This window comes from Heliangelus exortis, chromosome 6, assembly GCF_036169615.1.
Source record: "Heliangelus exortis chromosome 6, bHelExo1.hap1, whole genome shotgun sequence".
Lineage (NCBI taxonomy): Eukaryota > Metazoa > Chordata > Aves > Apodiformes > Trochilidae > Heliangelus > Heliangelus exortis.
Window position 1 is genome coordinate 27435593 of NC_092427.1, and position 20242 is coordinate 27455834.

At 36.4% G+C, this 20242-nt stretch overlaps 1 protein-coding gene across 7 annotated transcripts in view; it reads right to left on the minus strand.

Annotated features, from left to right (window-relative positions):
- UBR3 (ubiquitin protein ligase E3 component n-recognin 3) overlaps window positions 1-20242 on the minus strand; it is a 103669-nt gene that overhangs the window by 16116 nt on the left and 67311 nt on the right. For 5 of the 7 annotated variants that reach the window (XR_011726560.1, XM_071747398.1, XM_071747395.1 and 2 more), the window contains 5 exons: window positions 19845-19955; window positions 19050-19262; window positions 18083-18219; window positions 13915-14000; window positions 8200-8305 (listed from right to left, as the gene is read on the minus strand). Coding sequence is in view for 6 of the 7 variants with exons in the window: in XM_071747398.1 (XP_071603499.1) it covers window positions 8200-8305; window positions 13915-14000; window positions 18083-18219; window positions 19050-19262; window positions 19845-19955 (653 nt within the window). In the remaining variant the exon portion in view is untranslated. The remainder of the gene's footprint in view (window positions 1-8199; window positions 8306-13914; window positions 14001-18082; window positions 18220-19049; window positions 19263-19844; window positions 19956-20242) is intronic. The other 2 variants (XM_071747399.1, XM_071747397.1) reach the window with 1 other exon arrangement.

The following is a 20242-nucleotide window of genomic DNA, read 5'->3' on the forward strand; positions in this document are numbered from 1 at the left end:
TGACCTTAAGTGTCCCATGGAAAATAGTCCTCAAAAGCTTATTAGAAATAGAGGAAAATGTTACAAAGGAAAACATTAAACCTTACCAAGTTCCCTTCAACTGCCATGTCAATGAAATGCCGCTCTGGAAGGGAATTTTCTTTATATCACTCCTTAGGCTTTTTGTTATTTTCCTCCTCTTTTGTCATTCTTCTCACTGGTCAGAAACTGCAGGAAAAACTGTTCTCCCTCTCCTGGTAGGATCTTCCCTTACTCTAGGCCTCTACACCATATGGCACATCACTGGGTGCTCCATACAAACCACCTTTGGAAGCTGAGAAATCAAAATACATTCGCCAACTACAGTTTCAAGGCTATGTTCATCTTTTGTTCCAGCATTCTTAACTTTCCTGCAGGAAACCACAACTCATGAAGTGCTAGATAGTTGCACTGAAAATATACATACATCCTTATTAAGGTCTATCCCAAAAACCACAGCTTCCCTCTCTTCCTTTTGCTTGTTCTGCAAGACATTGTGGAACACAGAGTTTCCCAATGAGGCTTTCTCAAGCCCTGCAACAAGTGCCCAAGTTTTTGTAGAAACAGAATCAAATGGAGGAAAAAAAACACACAGACAAGGCATGCAAGTTCTCTCCTGTCTCAGCCCTGCCTTTTCAGAGCACAAACTCTTGGTGGATCCAATTATTGCCTCTCTTCCAAAAACACTAAACTCTTGCTCTGCTGCAACTCAGATGGCACTGGCTACTCCACTGGCTCAGAGGATGCCTCTCTTCATGAAGACAGCAACACCCCTTGGTGCAATCTGTCACACACACAGGAGACAAACTGAGTTCTTGCAGACCATGGACTGGGAAAGGTTGTCCAGAGAAGGAGTGCAGCTCAGACTGGGATCCACCTGGCTGGAGAACAGCTGTGTGGAAAGGGACCTGTGAGTCTAGGTGGATAAAAAGCTCGACATGAGTGAACAGTGTGCTGCAGCAGCAAAGAGCCAGCAGGATGCTGGGCTGCATCAACAAGGGCATCACCAGTTGTTCAGTTTTGGTACCCACTCTACAAAAAGTATGTGGGCAGGCTGGAAAGGGTCCACAGAAGGGCCAGGAAGATGATCAGAGGACTGGAAGACCTGCCATATTAAGAAAGTCTGAGAGAACTGGGTTTATTCAGCCTTAACAAGAAGGCTTAAGGGAGACCTTATTATCATGTACATAAAGGGTAGCTACCAAGAAGATGAAGACTCCCTTTTTGCAAGGAGTCACATGAAAAAGACAAGGGGTAATGGGTACAAGTTACTCCTGGGAAGATTCTGACTGGACTCCAGAAGAAAATTTTTTACTACAAGAACAGTTGAAACACTGGAATAATCTCCCAAGGGAAGTGGTGGATTACCCCACACTGGACAGTTTTAAGACTCAGTTTGACAGGGTCCTGGGCCACCTCATTTAAACTTTATTATTACCTAGAAAGGTTGGACCAGATGATCCCTGAGGTCCTTTCCAACCTGGCATTCTATGATGGTTTAATTCACCTGTAGTGGAATGTGGATGCATGCATAAGACCCTTAATGCCATCTCATAGCTCTGGAGATCCAACCAGCTTATCACCTCTGAGGCACATAAACATGATGCTGCTGTTTGGAAGGAGACTCCTACACAATTACCAATTTCATAAAATCAGACTTCTTTCTACAAAATGCACTGCTAGGAGTAATTTGTGATATGAATTTTAACATGCAGAAGCAGTCATTTAAGACAAGGATTAGAAGAACAGTGCTACCAACTATGTATTTTTTAACTACTCTCCTTCCTCTCTTTCCCAGCTCAGTAAGGCACATTTTAAATTAATAATTGTATTAAATGGCTAAGCTTTCCAGTCAGTTTATGCAATTGTGGGAATAAGCACAAATGGCTGGGTTGATAAAATGAAGTCACAGAAAACATGGTCTAACTGGTCCTTTTGAATTAATGAACCCAAACAGCTACACAATAAACACTATCCACAATGTCTTTTGTATTAATTGATAATTTCATAAAATGACCGTTTTAAAACACTGTAACATGTACAAACATACATATTTACATATGGGAGCCTCCCAAATAAAACCAAATATTCTAAAAATCAGTATACTGAATTCTAAGGGAGAAAAAGGGGGAAAAATTTTTTATCACATTACCAAGTCTCATTTTCAAAATTATGCAGGCAACATCTCATTACATCTTTGTAATTTTACTTTTATCTATAGATAGGTCTATTATATGATCTATGGCAATTGAGTTATAAAATAACCCTTGTTAACTTTAGAACCATGGACACTTCTTAAATGACTTCTCACTTTTAATTTTATATGTAGATTTGGAAAAACTTTGATTTGGAATAATAATAAGGAAAAAATAACAATTCCCTCTGGTCAAATTTAGCTGAACACCTCTTTCTGATATGTATCAATGCCTGTATCATTTAACAGTCAGGTAACAATTAGGTCAGGTAACAGTTCTGACAAAATTAGCAAATATTGTTATATATACAGAATACCATGATAGACTGGTGACATCACAAACAAATGAACTAATTTTCACATGCAGGACTGAACTCTGTCTAATTTATTCATTTCATATGAATTAGAGAAGGGAAGCAACATTAAATGTCAGGGGTTTAGGATAAATTGCTTCCATTTGTGTCAAGCACTACTGCATATGAAACACAAAAACTGCTCTGTCATTTGTTAAGAGCCTAAGTAACTTCTTCATTATGACACTATAACTGAATTTATAAAATTTATTTAGAAATGTGTTTTGTGGAAGTCACCCATACTGTTAATTGTCAGTGCATGTGAAAGCTTTATAAATCTGAGTTTACAAAACACTGTGCCACAGAATCACTGAATAAAACAAAAGTAAGCACAATTTCAGAGGGCACCAAAGTGATATAAAATGATTCAAATGTATTACAGTTGTATGCTGAATCCATTAAAAAAAAGGATGGGGGAGGTGGCAATAAACTGCACAGTGCAATAGAAACCCATACAAAATAAAAAATGCATTGCTCAACTTCCTCTATGGAACTGACCTCTCCTCCCATCCAAGGTAATTGGGCTGCACCTCTCTCTGTGCCAATACCAGAGCTGTCTATCAGCTGACAGCTGAGCAACTCTGCCTCTGTGTTCTGCAGCCTCCTCCTGATAGAGGTTATCTGAGAATCACTTCTTTGGGAATGGATACAGAGAAACAGAAAATTCTGTTTTGAAAAAAGCAGAATTCGCTTATGGACTTCTTCCTTTTATATATATATATATATATATATATGCTCTCTTTCCCTTCCACTTTCAGGTAAAGATAAAGATAATTCTTGCTTGATGCTAACTCCAGATTATTATAAAGTTAGAAAGTCTATAAATAAAGTGGAAGCTTTAAGCCTCACACCTCTTCAAACTGAAAACCTGAGACAAAGGCATATATGGATCCAGCTGAACAAAGGCTTAATCAACTAGGGCAAATCTGTATTCTCTTCAGTACTCAAAAGGATGAGAAACACAGCCCACAAACCCCAGCCTGCAGAAAGGTCAGAGTAATACAAAGCTTCTGATGTTCATGATAAGAAAGTAGAATTCTACTGTTTATTCTGGCTACATTCTAGGATATAACCACAATTTCATATTTGCTCCTCATTGTGTCACAGCAGATTTTACAGGAAGTCAGTTTTCCTCACAGTATAACAAAGACTTTCACTGACAATACCACCATCAGGCATGTCCCATTTTCTCATTCACCACTGTGCCCCCAGCACTCCCTTGTCACCAGCTCCCAGAGTTATTCAAATTAACCTTTTTAAAAACATGGATTAGTTCTTTGACTTTGTTGGTGATGCAGCCTGGTCCAGTTACATCAATACAGCCTAGAGAAGATGGTGAGCTACAGTACAAGAGAAGGAGGAAACAGCAAGTACTCCTGAAGCTGGAATTATTCTCAAAACCTCCATATCATAATGTCTCCTGAGACACTGGTGTTTCAGGCCAGATTTGTGTGTTTATTAGACAGATCATATAAGTCCTGCTGCAGCATGTGTATGTATACACCACCTCTTGCACAAACCTTAACTACACCCCACTGTCCCACTATCTTACTCTGTCTGCTTTGGACAATTTTCATAGAAACTGTTTTATTTTTCCCATTTCTCAACAGTTCCTGTGATGGAGACATGACTTAGGAGGTTCCCATGCACAGTTATTCATTCCCATCCTGTGCTCAGTTTGTTGCCCCAGCACTATGACACCATACACAACCCCCAAACCAATTTAGGTTAGAACAAAACAACAGCAACTTCAGTAAAAATAACCTAGTACATTTCAGCATTTCATCACCCAATTTTGACCCCTGCAAGTTCTTCCACTGCAAAGATCCTTAATGCTTTACCAAATCTTTCTTTGCTGATGCATTTTTGTCTGTCAAAACAGACACAGAAATTTCAGCTTTCACAGAGATATAAAGTTAAAAGAAATTTATATCCTTTTATTTCAGGCTTGCCATTCCTGAAACTTTGGCTATTTGGACTAGTTCATTAAATTCATATCGGGGCTTAGTAATTACTGCTTCCAGATGCTCCCTTCTCTGCCCCCTGCCAAAAGCTATTATTGCCCACTTACACCACAATAACTGTTTATTTGATCACCCTTGAAACCAGATCAGCCCCCAGCAGAACAACTTGCTGAAGCACAGCCTGTGGGACCAAGTGCATATTAAATTTGACAACATAAATTACACAGGAGAAAGAATCCACTGTATAATTCAAAAGGTCATTAGACTTAGCTTTATCTTTTCATCATCTCCTTCAAAAGCTTCATACTGTTTAGGCCCTTTTTTATTAGGGTATCTTCTTGCTCAAAGTTTCCTTATTTCTGCTTTACCTTGATGTGACTGCATAAGCCCCCTCCCTCTCTTTTGTCCCAGCTGCCATTCTGAACTTCAGAGTGATCTAGATACAGTTGTAGAAGAAAACCAGGGTCTTTGTGAAGTGGAGCAAACCTGTGAGAGTCTTCACAAATTACTTTGAAAATTTCTCCCAGATACATGAAATCTAAGGCATGATTTATGAATCGTAATAGCTCAGTTGTGGAAAACCATACAAAAATTGTGAGCTCTATAGCTGGGTAGTTTTAATTGTAAATATCAATGTATTTATGTAACTAATATGAAATAAGGGTGAAAAGATAATGCAATGGAACTTTGTAACCTGTAAATTATTTTTAGTTTTGAAAATTACTTTTAGAAATTAATAAAGATGCAATTAACTTCTCTGGAAAACTATTTTCAATTACAATAATAATTTAAGAAAAATTAAATAGAAAATAATAGCATGATGGCTTAAAGTTATTTTGCTCCTGTAACTTTCCTGATGTTAAACTGTTCGGATCCACAGTAACATAGTCAGATAATACTGATGCTTTCCTCTCACTGACATTTTATTTCTACAAGTCTTTACTTTTAAAGTCTCATGTACCAGTCAGGCTGATAATTCAGATTAGTTGGTTAGCTTTGAAATAGCAGCATGCTATCTGCATCTTAAATCTGCAGTGGTATTTCTACACAAACCTCTTCATCTTCTGTTTATGGCAGTGTATCAGCTTCTAATGCCTCTGAGAGCTCTTTCCTATACCTGAAAAAAATTGCTATTCTGGATTTCTCAAAAGGGTGTGTGACTAAGAAGTGTGCAATTAGATCATACACATCAACTATATGAATACCGTCTTCAAGTGAAACTACTCAGTCAAATTTTTAAAATATAACTACAATCTCTACCTTACGCTCAAATCTAGGGCCTGCAGACTAAGGGAGGAAAAACATTCCAAGAAGTGAGAAGAGAAATTCCAGCTTAATTGCATTTGTGCATCTCAACAGCAAACTACTTTGTGGCAAAACGGGTGATCTCTTTCTTACAGCTTCCTACACCATTTAGTACGTAGGGCAAAAGCACCACCAGCAAGCCTACTAAAAAAATCTTGAAAATTAGTGCAGAAAACAAGAGAACGGCTCAAATGCATTCCCAACATTCAACACCTCTGGCAAAGGAATCCATTAAGTTCTATAATATCATTAATTTCAAAGTCATTCAAAATACCACCTAATGAAATCTAACTTGGTGGCAATCCAACCATGATGTGACCAATGCACAGTGAATTCTGTAAGCATGAAAATAAGTTGCACAGGCAGAGAAAACAGCCTCTCTGTTAATGGCTGCTTCCAAAGACAGCAGGGTCTTTAGCTACCAAAATGAGAAGTGAATGCTCAGTCCCACAGCCAGTTTGACTGTCAACAGCTTATCAATGTGATCTTAGTTTGGGCTGGTATAACTCTGTAGCAGAATGATCTGCCTCAGTGGCCTTACCCTGGTTTCCCTTCTGTTATTTAATCGCTCTTTGTGTCTCCATTTCACTCTTTGTCTCTCAGCTTCACTGCCCTCAGCCTGGAGTTAGAGACTTTCGAAGAAAAGCAAAGGGGATGGGAAACTCTGAACTGGTAACACTCTTTAAAGTTTGTAGTTGATGGGCCAAGTTGGTATCTGTGGTGCTAGCTGCTCTCCTGTGTTGAAAAACACAGAGCCCAGGTTGTCTGCAGCCAGGCCAAACAAAAACCAAATGAGAATGGACAGATAAATGGAAGAATTTGTATAATGAGGGAAAAGGCTTTCTTGGTTTTTTTTCTTTGTTTCACTTTTCTTCTCCAATAGAGGATTTTGGAGGTAGGGCTAAGTAGTTAAAGACAGCAGCCAATCCCTTTATTCTATAAAAGCCTATTCCCATATCTGGATCACAGAGAATCCCTACACTTCCTCAGAAAGCATGATGGATCTTCTCCCCTCAAGTGGGGATCCTGCTCGAGTGGTTACCCATCAAGAGGCTGAGACATCCAGCCACACCCAGAGAAAGGTAAGAACTATCAAATTCTTAAGGATGAATAAGACTGCAGTCATTGTATTATCACATTGTTTATAGGTATTATTTTAATCATTGCTCTAGATCTAGTATAAGGCCTATTAATAAATAAGTTGCTAGCACTAAAGCAACTAGCCTTGTGTAACACTTATCCAGATATGTGATTTATTTGCATATTTTTAAGGCACCTTCTTATTTTGTAATCCTAACACCCTGTTTTGATACTCTAATAACTTGATATCCTAACATTTGAGTTACCTGATTTATGTCTTTTTACTTTAATTTTTAAGATCTTTTCTATCACAATAGACCTTCTTTTATACAGATACATCTTGCCTGCTGTCCTGCCCCATTTGAGACAAACTTCAAACTCGAAGCAAACTGAAACATTTTAATAGATGTTCCTGTTCTGCAGACTAGGATTGTGGCAACTGCTCCGGATGAATTTTTTAAATCCTCTGATGCTTTCTATGTCAGGCTTCTAGAACCCTAGTGATAAATACCCAGCTGGATAGCCACTAAACGGACAGTCTTTTCAATATTATTGCAAGGTCTAAAGTGGAGACTTTGATTTTAGCTACTAGGAGGATGCTCAAGGTGCCAATAGGAATTAAAAAAAAAAACCCCACTGTTTTCCTATTCTGAGGAAAAATAATCAGCTTGTTTTACACAAGAAACCTTCTCACTGTCAAGGTAGAATCTGAGAAGTGAAGGGTCTTAAGTCAAGTAGGGAGAGGAGTCCTTGCAGAACACAAGTACATGGCTTGATTTATTATATTCTTAATCCTTGTAAAGCTGTATATGAATTGTTACGTTTTAGAAGCAAACTCAGGTTAATAGCTTGATTAAACCAAGAAGCCTGATGAAAATTTTTAGCTTCATATTTCTCATGTACTGTGCATACTTATGTTACTACTGTAACAGACATTGCCCAAATTTCAATAAACTATTTATGAACCTAATCTCAATTTTGTTTACCATCCATACCAAGAACAGCAGTGCACCCATCCATTTACCCAATACTATTAAATTTGCATGTGCTTAAGCTTGCAATTGATACATGTAAGCTTTAACTCGAAACTGAAATGTGTCAGGTTTTACCTAAAAGAATTCTGAAAGCTTATTTTTACAAATACATACACACAATTTTTAGATGTTACGTTCATCAGGCTACCTCACAGAGAATTTAAATTAAGGCAGAAAGTTACCCAAAGTCCCTCTGTAAGGATGTTTCTTTCACAAGATAAAACTGATATTTGGTAAATTAAAATACTTGCTCTGAATTTTTATCCTGCATTGGCTGGGTTAGTTTTCTCCAGGGATTGTATGCAGAGTCTATACTGTAGAGGCGCATGTGCATGGCCAACACGTGGAACAGCTGATCTGAAAGATGAAGAGGATAGATTGCAGATTAGTATGTACAAAAATGTGAAGTATTTTACATTAAGTTGCCACCATTTTACTAGATTCTGAAAAGTCCTTTATCTCATTCCAAATAAGCTGATAACTACTTCTAGAACATTTTGAACAAAGACTCTTAGTTTATCATATGCACATTACTGCAGTATCACATATAAAAATGTACAGTTTTCATTTCTCAGACTCATGATCTATACAAATGAAGATAACATCCAATCCTTCCTCCCCCCCTTAAGTGGGCTAAGAAGGAAGACTCCAGCTATGCTCAAAGCATTTTCAGAAAGGTATGTACAATAAGAATCTCTTTTTTCTGTGTTTGTAATACAGTTACAGTTTGGGAAAAAATACATCTCTTTATCTTCATAGGTTTATATTAGTCATATTATAAAACACTATTTCCCACAATTTTGCTCACTTTTTTCCTGTCATACTGTATCTTGCTATTTGCTGCCAAGCTGGTTTCTCCTGCTCCATTTTCTATGACCCTGCTTCATTCCTCCATTTCATTTTAACTTTTCCCCTTCTTTCTATCTTCTTCCCTGCTGCCACCCCCTAGCCCTCCCTTTATTCTTTCAGTTGATCCCTTTCCCTCCTACTCTCTTAATCTCTCCCTTCTTTCTACAAACACTTGCTCAACCAACACACTCACCAGCCCTCTTTTTTTAAGTAGAAATAGCAGCTATTAATTTATTTTCCATAAATAGACAATTACTCAGAGGAATGCAATGACCAAAAAAGCCGCATGATGAAGTCAGCTGACTGCCAGAGCCTGAGGGCTGTAATTAGCTCCTGGGGTTTGTAAAATAATTGGAGATGTAGATGGCATTGGAATTGATTACTGTCACCTGCTTTCTGAATAAAACAGTCAATGAGGACAAAGTAAGTCATCCTTTTTCCTGGCAAGAGATTCTAGCAAAACACTGCTTTGCTGACAGACTTGAAAACCCTGCAACTATACTGATATTTCATCAAAATATTAACAAAAAAAATCCAACAACTCCTTACTATGGTTTTGTTTGCAATGAAACCCATGGAAGTATCTGTTCCTTTCCTCTTGCCTTTCCACTACTGTTTATCAAAGTTGAAATCAGGATTTTTTTTTTGTTATTAATTCCACTTACAGAATGTATAGCAATGTGCTGTAATAATGATGACAAATTTTTAAATTAGCTGACTTTGTTTTGCTTGCAAAATCTAGATGATGTATTCCCTGATCTCTCTCATATTCACATTTTAGAGGAATGTAAATAACACATACTGCTATTAAAATCTCTACTTTGCTATTTTAATCCAGTATCCTCTTTCATTCTATAAATTGGTGTCCATATTTACAATGTCAAAAGATCACAAAACACAGTGACACAGCAGCTCAGCACTAATGGAACTGAAAACATCCTTCATTTCAACTACTGTGTGAAGATTGTACAAGATTAGAGATGTTATGCTCTTTTCCTCAAGTTTGCTGAGACTATCAAGAAGACCGCAAACTGCAACAAAAACCACTTGACACAACCAGAAAGGACTTTATTGTTAACAAGGAGATAGAGGAATTTTTTTCTCCTTGTATTCATATAATCCACTTAGGAACAGCAGCTGCAAAGACCTGCAGACAGCATCTTCCTATTCATCACTGATCCAGTAGATTGGAATCAGCGAAGAAAAAAAGAATGTGAAGGTCAGGAAAAGCCTACTAAGACATGCATAGTCTTTACAAAATCTTGAGCCTTAATTGCTGGTGAAGCAGCTAAATTATCCTCGGCACCAAACTTTCCAGTGTAGAAAATCAACTTTAGCAAAAAAAAATTCTAATGGTATGTGTCTTTGCATCTCCCACACTAGGTATGAATGGCATATTGTGCTTTTTAGGAAATAGTTATGATCATGTTGGTGTGAAAAACTGCTTTTTCAAAGTTAGCATGAATAGATGGGCGAAGACCCATATACTGACAGCTCCTAACCCAAAACCAAATCAAAAAGCCACAAAACCAAACAAAATCAAGCACAGAAAACCACAGTAGCAAGGCAAAAAGAATCCTAAATAGGACTTTAATTCTTTTTTAGTTTCAGTGGCTGCAGAGAGCTGTAGAGGAAGCTTTGCAACCAGATTCACATTAATAGATTACAGGAAGGAGATGGCTGCAACTAAGCAATTAAAAAAAGAGTTAGGTTTTTCTTCCTACAGGAATGAATTGTACTTAGGTTCCCAGTATCACTGGCCACACTGATAAAACGGGGACAGTCAATACTGTCAACCTGGTTTAAAAATTTCATACAGAAAAAGCATGAAGAGCTTAGAAAATGCTTCATGTTAAAATGACTTTCTATGCCCACAAAACCACTGAAAGCATTGATTAAATTGATACTAACACTATAATCAAGATGAATGACACTGCTGAGCCATGTACAAATGCTTCAAATGAAAGAGGAGAAGCAAACAAATGAACAGAAAAAAAAAAAAACCAAAACCAAACAGTGGAAAAATATAATTTCTCAATGGTTAGAACCATCATAGAAGTTATGAAGGTGTTGGGCACTTCATTTAAGGCAAGCTTACATAAGTCTTAATTACTTTTTTCACATCCACTTGTAAATTAATGTCCTTTCCAACTAACACAGCTGATGCTGAAATGCCAGACTCTGCTATCTGTGGGAAGCATAAGGATAAGAACCTCCTTCCTATACAGGGAAACTGAAGCCAGAGGAAAAGGTGATATATTTAATCCTTCCTAAAAAAACCCTAATCTTACCCTGATTGCTAAGGGGAAAAAGGAAAAAAGAAAATAAAGCAGCCAGAAACAAAGCAAGACAAACTATTTAAAAGTCAAAAGGTTATAAACTAGATTATACATTATTTTATAGATAACATTTATATTTACATGTAGAGTTGTTCACTCATTATTGCAAGGTTAACAGAGTAACAGTGACAGAGAAACATGTATACACAAGTTAGAGAGATACAAAAGTCATACAGAGAAGTCTTAATTGTTCAGCCTTAATACTGTGTTCTAAAACTGGTCTACAAATACAAAACAATTAAACCAAAAAGCAAAACATCAGATCCTTTAAACTTTATAAAACAGACAAATATTTTTTACATAGCATAATTATCCCCTACACCCACGAGAATTTTCAAGGCCAGAGATTCTAAAACTGTCAGTTGGTCCTTAAAATGTGACATGATTTTTAAACACTAAGTAAATAGGACTTTATTTGCATTTTTGGTTGCAAATATTGTTTAGTAACACACGCTCACACAAAACTTCAAACCTTAAAATGGCAATTTTGCAGCCAAATTTTCTTCATCATTCCTCTCACACAAACTCCATTGGTGACACTAAAAGCTACATTAATCACTGTTAATTTTACTTCCCAAGAGCAGCTGCCCTCATGGTGCAATCTACTAAAACAGCTCTTGACCTATTTGTTGTCACCATCTTCCCTAATGCTTTCTGCTCTAACAGCTCACCAGGGACAACATATTCTCTTTTCTGCAGTATCTGATCACTAAACTTTACAGTTGTTACAAGACTAATACTGAGTGGTATGCTTAATCACAAGACACTTCATTATCTCACACATAAAAAAAAACCAAAAATGGGTTATATTTTACATTATTTCTGCTGCATGATGTGAAAAAAACAAACCAATTTCAGTACTGTGCAAGACAGATTTTAACAAAAGAATCCTAAACTTTTAGAGAGCATGTGGAATTTTAAAATCAATCTTTCCTCACTACACAAGACAATGAAGAAAATGAAGAAACATTTAAAGTGAAATTAAAAATGGGATTATTTCTTGGAAAAAGAAACTAGTATGGAAAGATAAAATCTATTACTGAACATGTACCTAAATAATTGCCATTTTATCTCCAAATGCACCAATATGGAAGGGACAATGAAGGTAACTCATGTCATTATATAGCAGTTTGGTTAAAACAGATTTTGCTATATATTAAAAAGTAAATCTGTTCCCACTGGACACATTTAGCCTCATGTCCAAAACTAAATATAGTAATACTAAATGGAAGTACTGTAGTGCTCTGTTCTAAGAAAACCCTGTAACGTCACCTTAAAAATGAGTCTATATTAATACCAGATTAAATATGACTGGTCTGCTACATATCTATTTAACAAAATAAGTACCAATATAGGACATAAGCAGCTGTAAATGTTTTAACAAGTAATGGATGACATTTATGTCTACATACCATTTAAACCAAGACCATATTTATATACACAGTGCCTTTCACCTTTTAAAGGCCGCCTTCAATTTTTCTAAAGTCCAAGACAGACACTAAAAACACCAACATGACTGATTTACATCTGTATTAGAAAATTTACCATTCTACCCAAAAGTGTGGGGAAAAAACAGGAGCAATATGTTTAAATGCTGTCCCTACTCTTTCATTGGACATATGCACTAGAATTCTGAAAGTAATGTAAAAAAAAGCACTATTTCCAGGTACTAGGTGATCATACACATATATTGTAATACAAATAGAAATTATCTTTAAAACCTTGATCTTATGAAATGCTTCAAATTTTAAAGCTATTTAGTGGTGTAGTTTTCACACATAGTTTTCAGGTACTTTGCTCTGCTGGGAAAGAGATTCAATGATGGTTGAGGGAGACACCGTGCAGTGGGATTTAAAACTACTTTTCCCAAATCACAACATAGGAATGGAATCAATTGAACTACATCTCCTGCCTTTAATGAAGGCTCTTTTTCTAGAGAGGATGTGGACAGCATAGCACATGATGGGGTTTCTTTGGCAGCTCATCACCTCAAATGATAAGCAAAGCAGCATCTACAAATCATGCACCAAAAGGCAGAGGTGAGCTCAAACTTTGACATTTTAACTACTGCATCTGCTGCTACTGCTGTGAGAGCTTGACTTAAATAAGCATTAGTAGTAACAGTATCCTGGCAAGCTCTCCAGTTTTTCCTGATAAAAGAATAGTCCATTACTAACATTTAGTATTCCAGTAAAAGATAAAAAGATTTTATGCCAAGGAAAAAACCCTACTTATGTCAACCTAAAGTGATTTATTTGCCAAACATTACAGGTTTCAGTACAATGAAGTTTTGACAGTTTCTACCAAAGAAAATTTGCAAAACTGTCTTGTCAGAGAAAGCACTAGGGAGACTGAAGACATGGGACATGGCATCTGCAGATTTTTAAGTGTGAGACCTTGTCATGAGCTACACTAGCACTCAGAGAAACAAATTTCTTTACTGTTAGTAGCAACAGCCAGGTTGAAACAAAGCTTTTCCCCTTTACCCTTAAAATATTTCTAGTTGTACTCCAAAAAAGTGAAATTATTTAAGAAGCTATTATTTTTAAAATATGGATACTTAGACAATTTCTAAACAGATAAACAGCTCAAATTAATAATTCATGCAAAAAGAAGTACAAGACAGACACTCAGTTTCTCAAATTTAAACAAAAAACAAACTATGGCAGGAAAAAGGTTCTTAAAAGAAGAAAGCTGACAATTTAGAAAACTTCAGAGAGTAGACATCTTTTTCACTACTCTCATAATTTATATTTTACTGTGTAACATGAAACTTACTTAAACATGATCTTTTCCCAGCTGTGCTTGCACCTCCTGAACACAAATTGCCTCCTCGATGGACCAGTTCAAGTTCCAAGTTTGTTCTGCAAGCAAAACATCAGTGTTGAGTGGAACAGCATTATTCCAACCTGTATGGACATGAACAACTCACCAGAAAATCCTAGCATACACTAAAAACAATGCTGTTAACTAATCTTTAGTTTGAGATACTGCCTAAATATGACTCAGAATAAATCAAAATTTATCAAGATATTGTCATACACGATGTTAAGTGCTTTGATTGGCAAGTACTATATTAAGAGAACTGCTACAGTTGTGACTGAAGAATATTCAATTCTGAGGTGTTTTTCTGTATGCACACACAACTTGATAATACAGCAAACCTTGTAAGATAAAATACATATTGGCTAAATTTCAATCAGATCTGTCAAAAAACTGTGTCCTTTATTGGAAGGGTTTCTGTTTTGCTTTCAACAAGCAGACAGTACAATGAATAAGCCCTCACTTAACTAAGTTTGAAAACAGTCTATATTATAATGGAAGCACTGACCTTTATAGATAAGTTAGTTAATAAAAGCCTTGGAGGGTAATTCTTAATGAAACATTGGTATTCACTGCAGCTCATTAGTATGAAACAGGAGTTGTGTCCCTAAATCTCTGCATGTCACATTGATGCCTTTTTTCTTAGTATTATTATAATCTGATACTCAGACACGAATTGTTTAGGCCAAATTTGATAGCTTTGTTTAATTTTGGAATTGGATGTTTCAGTACTGCATTATCTTTTACCTTCAAGACATGGAGCAAACAATTTACATTGTGTTCTTTGAGAGTTTGTTATAATAAGTCAACATGCATTACTTTAATTAAAATTAAGGAACAGAATTCTATTATTCTGAAATGCTATTCTGCTAATTTAATCCAAACTGCAAAGCTCAGTTTAAACATATCTTGTCCTTTGACTAAAAGTCAAACATTTTTAAGTTCAATACAATGCAACTGCATACTTACTAAAAGAAATCTTAGAATTTTAGGCACATAATAAATCTAAGAATCCACACCCTCACACACATATTGAAGAAGAAACTACACAATTACTATTTTGTTCAAAACAAATTTTTCAAGAATTTCAGCTCCGTGAGCCTGAAAGAATAATACACTTTGTTATGCAGTGTTTGCTAAGATACTTTCATACATTTATTAAAATAGTAAAATTTCAGAATATTATGATCCCTAAGTTTGCAGCTTATGCCACCCATTTCTGAAGGAATGCTTTAATCCTCTCTACTCAGAAAAGGCAATTTAACACTGATAATGTGTCTGCTCAGAGCTCCATCTGGTTGCTGCTGATAAGGGCATCTGTGTGACAGGGGAATTTTCCACTCTTCAGGCAATTTGCAGTGCTCACTGAACTTCTGAAAATCTACCAGCAAGGAAGCAGGGATTTCATATTAGTCGACAAAATAGCAACTGTAGATCAGTGTATGCTGGTTCATCATGGGGATATAAAGGAAACCAGGATGTTTTATTTCTACGAACCTTCTGATACCTAATTTGTAGAAGAAAATTAATGGGAGCCTTCCATTAAAACCAAGGTAAGATTTAAATCAAAAACAGTACCTGAATGTCAAAGAACAACTTTCCAGATCAAGAATTTTCAATTTCTCTTTCAGCAAGAAGTATGCACAATTTTACAAAACCAACCTCAAGTAAAATTCTGCAACAACTCTTGATTTGTAAGAAGTATTAAATAGTAGTTTTTGCTATAAGGAATGTACGGAGAAAGATTTCTGGAAACACATGCTCCATCACCTGTTTCATACCAACTCTCACCTCTCACACTTCTTCATTACCCCCAGCTCCTCAAAGACAGCAGCTTATAGTTCAGCTATCCTGGAAATATAAATACTAGCCTGTTCCTCTATGACATTTCTTTCAAAATACACCTAAACTTTGGCATAAAAGTGCACATTAAACACCTTCTGTGAAACTGAACCCCTTGCCTCTATAAAATATTCTGCAACAGTGAGGTGGAGCCATCCCAAATCACATTTGAAAGAGGCTACTGTATCAATCACCTCCCTCATTCAAGGTCCCTTCTGTCTTGAGGATCTGAATACCACCTGCCCTCTACTGAAGAAAAGCAGCGGTCTCAGTGCCTCTTCTCTCATCAAGGAAGAAAAACTTCGGGCATTGACAGAAGAGCTGAACACAGAGTGGGGTCTCTGAAAGCATCCTTTGCTATCTCAAACCTTTCAAAATGAAAGGAAGAGACAGAGAAAGAAAATCTATATAAGTGACTGTTTATCTAGAAATCTTTGCATCATTAACTGGAGCAACAAATTCTGTAGAATGCTGGCTTTATCTTCCTAACTCACAGAAAAAACAAACAACTGACGAGATGCATTTTCCTCAGCAGTACAGACTCCTGATTAAAAACCAGCCCTGCTCCATCCCTTCTTGAGGCGTTTCATTAAAGAAACATACTGGGGATGGGGAGGGTGACTGCATATTTCTCAGTGTTCATGTCAGGACAGAGGGGGGCATAAAAACGCACTACTCTTTCCAGAGAAAGAACACATTTGGATTGACCTCCTCTTTCCGTTGAGAGAAAAGAATCAAGTTAATCATTACCATTTTTCCTACTTCAGTGTACAAAGACCACATACGTAAGAAAAATACCAGTTACTGAGACACAGAATGGAAGGAAAGAACACAAGGTTCTTATATGAGTCTATACACAGCTGAAAGCAAACCCAAAAGCTTTGTTTACCCAGCCAACAAAAGCATGAGATTTATTGCTATGCAATACAGAAACAGTCCTCCAAGATGCTGCCACAAATGACAGTGACCAATGCTCTGAATGTCCAGCTATTAAAACTGAAGCTTGGTTTTGAATGACACACTACACTAACCTCATAAATGTTAGTAAAGACCAGGAGGGATTCATACAAAAAGGTCACAAATTTAACCAGGTAAGGCTGCAGGGAGAGGGGGAGGCAGGGAAGGAGCTGCTCTCCAGCTGTGCCTGCAGATCAGGATGCCAAGACACCAAGTGCCTCTTTGCTAAGAAAACAGATCAGTGTTAGCTCTCCCTCTAGGTGGTGGGGAATTCACTTGTAATTTCTTTTCTCTGCTACCAGTAATATCTGCCTGGGTAAGCAAAAGTGAAATAAGAAAAGTAAATTCCCATTTTCCTGAAGCAGAAAGGATAAGTTCGGGCAAACAGCTACATCTTGTTTAACCAGTAGCATTCCCAGTCCTGTATCAAAGCTGTCCTCCAGTGGTAAATCAGAATCTTTTAAGAAGACTGCAAATGATATACTTTTAGATTGAAAAATTGAACATGACTTATAAGAATATTAGAGTGTTCAATTCACTTGCAAATATATGGAGTCAATAAAAATATCACTGTATTCAAATGCTTAACATGGACTACTTACCATCTTGAGCACTTTATGTTAGATTAAATACCAAGAAGAAATGAGTAGCAGTTGTAGATGGTCTGACCAAAACCAATTAAATGTTTCAGAATAAATGAATACACAAAACTAGAAGCCCTACTTCCCCTGGGACCCCTCAGTTCAAGAAGGACACGGAACTGCTTGAAAAAACCCAGTGCAGAGCCACACAAACATCTCCCTTGTGAGGAAAGGCTGAGGGAGCTGGGTCTCTTCAGCTTGGAGGAGACTGAGGGGCAACATCCTTAATGTTTATATATTTATAAAGGGCACGAGTCAGGAGGATGGAGCCAGGCTCTTTTCAGTGATGTTCAAGGACAGGACAATGGGCAAGGGGTGCAAGCTGGAGCATAGGAGGTTCTTTGTAACCATAAGGAAAAGCTTTTTTACTCTAAGTGTGACAGAACGCTGGAACGGGCTGCCCAGTGAGGTTGTGGAGCATCCTGCTCCAAAGACATTCAAAATTCACCTGGATTTGAAAAAACTGTTGCTCAGGTTTTGTGCCTAAAAATGAACTGAAAGTTACATCTTTCCATCTTGTATATGGAAATCAGAAAATGTAACCTCGAAGTACTAGGTACTCAGAAAGTACCTTTTGGAGTAGTTGGACATTTTTTAATTTTTAAAGAAGAAAATTATTGGGTGAGTAATACCATTAGTGAGAAACAAAAAAGGAAAAAAACACAAAGAAAAAACATACCCACCTGGCTACTGAATACATAAAGAGAAAATCATTGTCAGGTGACCCAGGACTCTTACTATAATCTGTATACTTCTTCTGTGTGGTACTTTTTATATCTTTCATTACAGACTCCATTTCTTTACTGAGATTGGTTTCAGACTAAGAACAAAGACAAAAAAGAAGAGTAGTTAATTTTACCTGAAGAACTGCAACACCTGATAATGCAACAAAGTGCAACAAAGCATAGCACTTTCATATCTATAAAAACATATTTGCAGGTTATGAAAAAATATGTATTAAAAAGCCAGTATTCTATCTCACTGAACTGTTATAATACTCTGGAAGTTATTCTCATTTGTTCTGAGTATGAAAACATCACTGTTTTGTCCATCTCCTAAGCTCAGGAATCTCACTGCTTGCATTATTTTAAAGCATATCTGCATTGCACAAGTACAGAAAAAGAACATAAATTATCTCTATCAAGACTAGAGGGTTAGAAAAATTTATTTGAATTGGGTCTATCATGCCAGAAGACCTCATTCAGCTTTGTAACACATGAGCATCTGCAAACTGCTCTTTCTGTAAAACAAATAATCCACACCTTAAAATGTTCTTAATAAACAGTCTTTAACTATGTTCCAATTACAAGGATATTCACATTTTTACACTGTAAAGAAATGATAAATAGTGTTTATATTACACGACTCAATTCTATGTATTATGTACTAAGGAGAGAAGTGAAAACGTACTCCATATAAATTATATTAATTATGTCATAGCTTTTTGTTTTAGTAAGTAATGCAGCAAGTGGTGTAAATATTTAAAATTTCTTGATAGTAAAAAAAAAAAAATAAAATAAAAGGTTTACTATCTTCCATATCAGAAGAAAATGAAGCTTCCCAGGGTGTCGAGTTTCTAAAAGGTCACAAATGCAACATATGTAAAAACTGAAAGGTAGAGGCAAATTAACAAGGATCTTTCTGCCTTACACTGATGCTTACTGGGAAAGTTCCCAGCTGTTCTTGAAGATCTTCCACCTCTTGTACGAGATCTTGCATACACTTGTTACTATGACTTTGCCAAAGGCCTCTTTCCACGTTGTTTCCAGGGTAACAAGGAAGAACACTGTTAGCAAACTGTCTACAAAGAGGACAGGTAAATTCTCCTTTGTCCACTGAAAAGCCCTGGAGGACCTGGTCATTCTAAAAGACAACAAAGAAGATGTAGATGAAATTTGCTAAAGTATTTTTTGAAGGCGAGGAAAAAAAAAGCATGATTCACAGAAGTCCAAGTATATTAACTCATTTCTCTAAACTACATGTATACCTGCAACTTATACCATACCTAGAGATAAAAATCTAACTTTTTCTAACTACATTTTCATAATAGAAATTAACCAAAGGCACAAGTTTATATTTGTAAAATCCCCCTCTCATTTTTAACTTCTGCTTCTCAGTAATTACTAACAGGCATTGAAGATCAGAATAGGAATCTAAGAAACAGGAATGAAAAGAAATGCTTTGCCTGAAGATACACACCAGAAAGAAAATGCAAAAAAACAGTGACTGAATTTTTAGCAGGATTTAGTAATGTATTTTTTCTGATACATCAAAATTGAAAGCAAAGTACTTTTGTTAATAATGTCAAGATGTAATAAGAAATTTACTATCTACAGTTTTTGAAACACAGTAAAAACATCTTGTCCATTCATGTAAACTCAGTCTTTCTTTCTCTGCTTCAAACAGTAAATCCAAATAAAAAAGATGGCCTTTAGTTTTACTTACCCGTAATGATTCCATGTAAGATTTGTGACAATCTATGTGTAATGTATGACCACAAGTTTGTACATAAACACCTCCTTCCCAGCCTATTGACACTGCTTGGAGACAGGAACTCTACATAAAACAAAACCAGGAAGAATAAATAAAAATTGCATATAAAGTTATGAAGGTATTTACCAGAATATATCTCAGGATTTTAAAAATGTATAGATTTTTACCTGTATGCTATCTAATTAAGACATACGTTGTGGAAATAAAGAAAATTTGGTTTTTTGAAGTTGTTACTTATGGTAACTTACATGTCTGCCACTATGCTATTCTTTCCAACAAAGAGCTAAACCCTGAAGTTAAATTTCTGCAGTTCTTGTCACTTAAGACATTGACTTCTTTGAAAAACCTTT